This window comes from Aegilops tauschii, chromosome 5, assembly GCF_002575655.3.
Source record: "Aegilops tauschii subsp. strangulata cultivar AL8/78 chromosome 5, Aet v6.0, whole genome shotgun sequence".
NCBI classification, from domain to species: Eukaryota; Viridiplantae; Streptophyta; class Magnoliopsida; order Poales; family Poaceae; genus Aegilops; species Aegilops tauschii.
Genome location: NC_053039.3, coordinates 12,372,910 through 12,377,871, shown reverse-complemented (window position 1 = coordinate 12,377,871; position 4,962 = coordinate 12,372,910). Strand labels below are relative to the sequence as shown.

At 43.5% G+C, this 4,962-nt stretch overlaps 1 protein-coding gene across 1 annotated transcript; it reads right to left on the bottom strand.

Annotated features, from left to right (window-relative positions):
- Positions 1 to 546: 546 nt before the first annotated feature.
- On the bottom strand, positions 547 to 4,311 carry LOC109780562 (alpha-galactosidase-like). The gene is made up of 15 exons (XM_020339145.4): positions 4,109 to 4,311; positions 3,524 to 3,582; positions 3,021 to 3,077; positions 2,886 to 2,920; positions 2,547 to 2,650; positions 2,318 to 2,393; positions 2,152 to 2,210; positions 1,996 to 2,061; positions 1,823 to 1,909; positions 1,672 to 1,736; positions 1,499 to 1,581; positions 1,307 to 1,397; positions 1,172 to 1,221; positions 951 to 1,091; positions 547 to 853 (listed from the first exon to the last, which is right to left on the bottom strand). Exons 1-15 carry the CDS (start codon positions 4,255 to 4,257, stop codon positions 770 to 772), a joined length of 1,206 nt encoding a protein of 401 aa, XP_020194734.1. The 5' UTR covers positions 4,258 to 4,311; the 3' UTR covers positions 547 to 769.
- Positions 4,312 to 4,962: the final 651 nt, after the last annotated feature.

Here is a 4,962-nt window from a genome sequence, read left to right as displayed (position 1 = left end):
GCATGGTTGGGAGGTGTGAAATCGCTGCACTGTGCTATATATGAATGCTCCATACATATTTTGCATTTGCATAGAAAAATCATTTGTGAGTCATTTTATATCAAGTACAGCTTATACAACTTCAACAATTGTTTGTTAAACTAAAAAAAGCATTCGCCTTCAATGGAAGGGGCTTTGGTCAACCTCTGTTGTGGCACCTATCCTTGCTGAAATTGGGTAGCTATGGCTATGTTTTAACCACTTTGCAATTCAACATGTAACTACATCAGCAAACTTACTAGCCCATCTTTTGCAAAGCGTGCTTGGACGCTGATGGTCACCGACAGCTGGCTAGATTCAGAACCTTCGTTCCTACTCAGCACCCTCTTGGTTGACTGCCTTAGGAACAGTTTTGTTGAATTAAAGCTCCAAACATTTCACGGAGAAAAACAAAAACATTCTTCTCAGTTCAGATAGCAACGACCCTTTTGCCATCATGCAGTAATAGAGATTCGGTTGGCTGAACCCAAGAATTTGAGGGAGAAACCTCAATGTTGAAGATAGTGCTATGAAACCCACTTTTATTGCAGCAACTTTCATTACAACTTGCAAACTTCAGAAACAAACGCACCGACATTTTCACGGCACTTTACATACTATTGCAGCTTATTTCTAACGTCATATAACCAAATGCCATTCCTCAATTCATCTCATCTCAGCTCTATCTATCCTTCCTTGCAAACCCTTCCCCTGAACTAGATCGATCGACTTGCTATGCTTGCGTCTACAGTTACTTGGGTGTTAGGACGTACATCTTGCAGTCATGAGGCGCCACTGATGCAGATAGCTGCCCCTGAGCAGAGAATGATGAGTGCTGCACAACAAGACGGATGTTTTTGTGATGATGAAACCCTGGAATGTCTAGTGGATTGTTAAGGATAAGCACTGGGCTCTGAAGAAAGCAAGCTTACTGCCCATAGATCGCGAGCGGTGACGGACACAGATGCTGGAAGCCCGACGTTTGACCAGTGTGCGGTGATGGTTGCTTGGTACCCCTGCCTATTCCATAGAACCACCGCCTTTCTGTTGCCACTGAGCGGTCCGGCCCAAACCTAGAAAAATATCTCCCCGGTTTTAGTTACAGAAATCTCATGATGGAAGCCACTATTAAAATATTTGAACTGAGCAATACCTCCAAACCAGCATCGGATTGCACTTTCTTTCCCTGCACGCCTAGTCTATCTGTTCATACACTTGTAGTATGAGTACACTGAAAATCCCATATGAGCAAGTTATCATGCGCAAATATGGGTAAGAGAATGCTTGCCTTGGTTGACAGCGATGACCTCCCAATTGCTGATTATGATCTTTGTCTGCGGGCTCATCGAGCGCACGTCGCACCCGATCAGAAGAGGAGCCTACACAACTCAGGACCAGGATTGCGGTGAGGAAATGCAGAATTCCTTTTTGAGAATCGAAGCAACATTATTAAATGCACATGGGACAAAATGTGTAGTACCTTGGCAAGTGCCCAGATGCTGAAGTGCGAGCGGTACTCAGCTTCGGACATCCCACCATTTCCAACTTCAAGCATATCAGGATCTGAGATCGGAGCAGAACATCGATCAGTTCCAAGCTAACAAATCGTTAGGCAATCAACAATATTGTTACAGATTCTTCTGAAACCCTTACCATTCCATCCGCCAGGTCCGGCATAGGAGGCCCATCTGTCATTCTGGTCCGCGCGTGATGTCATGCTGAAGTACAAAGGTAACTATGATCAGTCCTGCTAATTCTAGTAGCTACTTGACCAAAATCCCAGAGTTGATCAATTGGGCAGCACCTGTCCCAGTTGTCAGCAATGTCCGCGGTTGTCCTCCAGCTATTACCACCCATGCCACGTGCCCATGTAGCAGGGTTTTCGATTCCCCTAAACAGCGAAAACGCACAAGAGTGAATCAGCAATGCTTGATGTTTCTCCTTTCCGTCCTAAAATGTCTTGACGAGCAGACTCACCACTCACAGATTGAGAAGAAGATGTTCTTCCCATATTTCTTCATGGCGTTGCTTATCCTAGTGTATCTGCATCAACCATGGCAAATTACTTCACAGCCTAACACATAAGACACAGTGCACTGGTCATGCTGAAGTTCGAGGTACTGTTCTCCGGACCTTTCCCTGACGCTCCTGCCAGCATCGTTGCAGTTGTCGTACTTCAGATAATCAACTCCCTGGAGACGAGAGAACCCAAGAATTACAAGAACATTAGAATTTATGGTGTCGGTGTTGGTTTGGCATGAGCCATGCATGAGGTAAGTAGTAATTATAAGGGGTATACCCAAGACGCGAACGTCCTCACATCTTGCTCTTCGTGATCGAGCGATCCTGGCATTTGTTTACTGCATGTTTGTGTCCTGCAATTAATACATGGTGACAGTTAGTTTCAGTTCATGGCCAGTTTATCATATTTACAAATTCTAGTTTTCTTCGGTTAATGAAGAGTTTACTTGCTACAGTGATCGAACAAATTAGTGTTATTTTTATGATGAATTGGACAGTTAGCATACCCAGCATCACTGTAGATTCCGAGCTTCAATCCTTTGGCGTGCACATAATCTGCAAGCGCCTTGATGCCAGAGGGGAATGTTCTTTTATTTGGAACCAGGTTACCCTGAGAAATGACGATAAAACATTATCAGTACTGAAAGATATAATATTTAAAATGGCATTCATATGGCTAATCTTCTGCTTCTAAAACGTAATAATAACTTCAAAATAGCATGCAGAAGCAATTGTTTTTTAATGTTAAGATGGATTTCTTGAATTGTATTGAAAACATAATTCCGCAGTTTCACTATATTCAAAATGATAGGGATGGTTAGCAATGCTCAAGTTTATCTCCTTACCTGGTAATCCCTGTTCAATTCTGCCCAGCAATCATCTGAAACAAGAGACGGGAAACATCTTTGAGTAAAACATATACTGCTAGTTGTGTCCAACATGTCATGGGAAATATACATGGTCCAGAGAGCAATCCATACCGATATTAACATATTTGTAGCCCAATTTCGCGAGGCCAGTGTTGATCAATGCATCAGCTGAAGGAAAGGAAGACAAAGATGCAATTGTTAGGATAGTACAATTTGACACCACATGAAACTCATGACATTATCGTTGTAGGAAGACAGCGAGATCATCAAGAGGTGTTGGCGTTGATCCAGCACCAACAACACAACTCTAGTGACTCAGTGGTTCTAGCACTAACTTGTTTCCTGATTGTTGTCCCTGGGTCAGCATCACCGAAGCAAAGCCTTCATCAAATTTTGCTAACGTAGTACTGTTACAGGGTAGCATTCAGCGTGACAACGATGTGTCGGAAAGCACAGGAAAATTAGCTAGTGATTGGGCCGAATGTGCATTGAGTAAGTGAAAGGGAGGTCCAGAATTGCAGATAAGGAGATCCGTATAGAGGCAGGACATAGGATTTGAGGCTTGAAACGGGGTGGGGGTTCAGTTCAAGTGGTAGCCAGTGTCCCGGTCATACCTGTCTCCCTGATGACTTCCTCGCTGATCCCGCAGTAGAAGTGGTTCCAGCTGTTCCACCTAGCACACGAAATGTTTCGTCATCGGTCAGGATTAAACAAATCAGATCAGATAAAACTGGAGTAGAAGAGAAAATGGCGTGCCATGACGAAGTATATATAGGTCCAAAGGAAAATCGTGACTCATGATGAGGCTCGTCTTGAGAAAAATATGGCAGTTTTCTTTTGCTTTCAATTATATAGATGAAGACCACTGTAGATTTTGCATTACTGATGAAGTCACTGATCGATATAGTAAGAAACACTGCTGGATCAATGTGGTACTATAAATACTGGATCCATGCGAAATCTGGAGTACATACATGATCATTCCAATATAAATGCCGGGAACGGAAAAAAAATTCTTTTAGATCTATGACTGGACGAGGGAAGCAGAAAAAACATCCACACCCATGCGTGCCCAAGCATTTATAGTACTCACCTCAATGGCTCAATCCCTTACCATATCGTCAAATCTCTCGTCATGTAAAGCTGGGGAAAAACGAAGAGGAAAAGACAAGAGGAGTTGGATGGCAGCATGGAAATACCCCATCTGTGGCTTCCTGCCGAGGAGCGTGTGCCGTACGCGGAGCTCACCCAACGTTGTGTTCGCGGCCGCATCCATGGGCACCCTGGCTCCTGCCACTGCTGCAACCAGCAGCACAAGCAGCAGCGACAGGCTCGAGGCACGCGCCATGGCTACCTAGCCACTCTAATTTCCGGTGCTGAGCGATCAGAGGGTGTTGGGTGGGTGGGGGTGCTACTGGTGGCGTCGGTGAGTGACTGCTGGAGACGCGTCTGACGGGCGCCTTTATATAGGGCCGTGCGCCGGGACTATGGGACCGCGGTTTTCAAAAAAATAATGTATCATTTATTTTCCTCTAATTTTATTATGTTTTTCTGTTGTTGTGTCTATACACTCTTGTGGATAGACTTGTGTCGCCAGGTTTCCCTCTATTGGGTTCGCCAATGAGAGCATCTACAAGAATTTTTTATAGGGAATATTTAATTGTATCCTTTTTTGTGGTGGAATATTTAATTGTATCTAAAGATATATTTTAACGCATATGATACATCTTAAGATACATTGCATTGGGAGACCCCTAATTCCAATATTTCTTTCTTTTTACAAATGGAAACAAAATCTTAAAGTTAACATCCTATTCGGTATAAAAGGCAACAATTTATTTCATACCATAAATAAATTCTATGATAAAGAAGAAGTCAATTAATTACACGAGAAAGAGGCCAGGCTGGAACATGAGTGATCGATCTGCCTTAATCTGATGTTATTTTTTGGCAATCACAAACGAACACCTTGCTGGCTGTCAGATGGAGCGCACGAATCATGGAGCAAGGCTGGTTGACACGATAGATTTCAAAAGCGTTCGTTCCAACCAGG

Coding starts and splice junctions, on each gene's coding strand:
- LOC109780562 (XM_020339145.4), bottom strand. CDS start 4,257: ATGGCGCGTGCCTCGAGCCTGTCGCTGCTGCTTGTGCTGCTGGTTGCA. Junction 1,582..1,671: donor CGGACCTGGCGGATGGAATG/GTAAGGGTTTCA, acceptor CTCCGATCTCAG/ATCCTGATATGCTTGAAGTT. Junction 854..950: donor CCGCTCGCGATCTATGGGCA/GTAAGCTTGCTT, acceptor CTTGTTGTGCAG/CACTCATCATTCTCTGCTCA.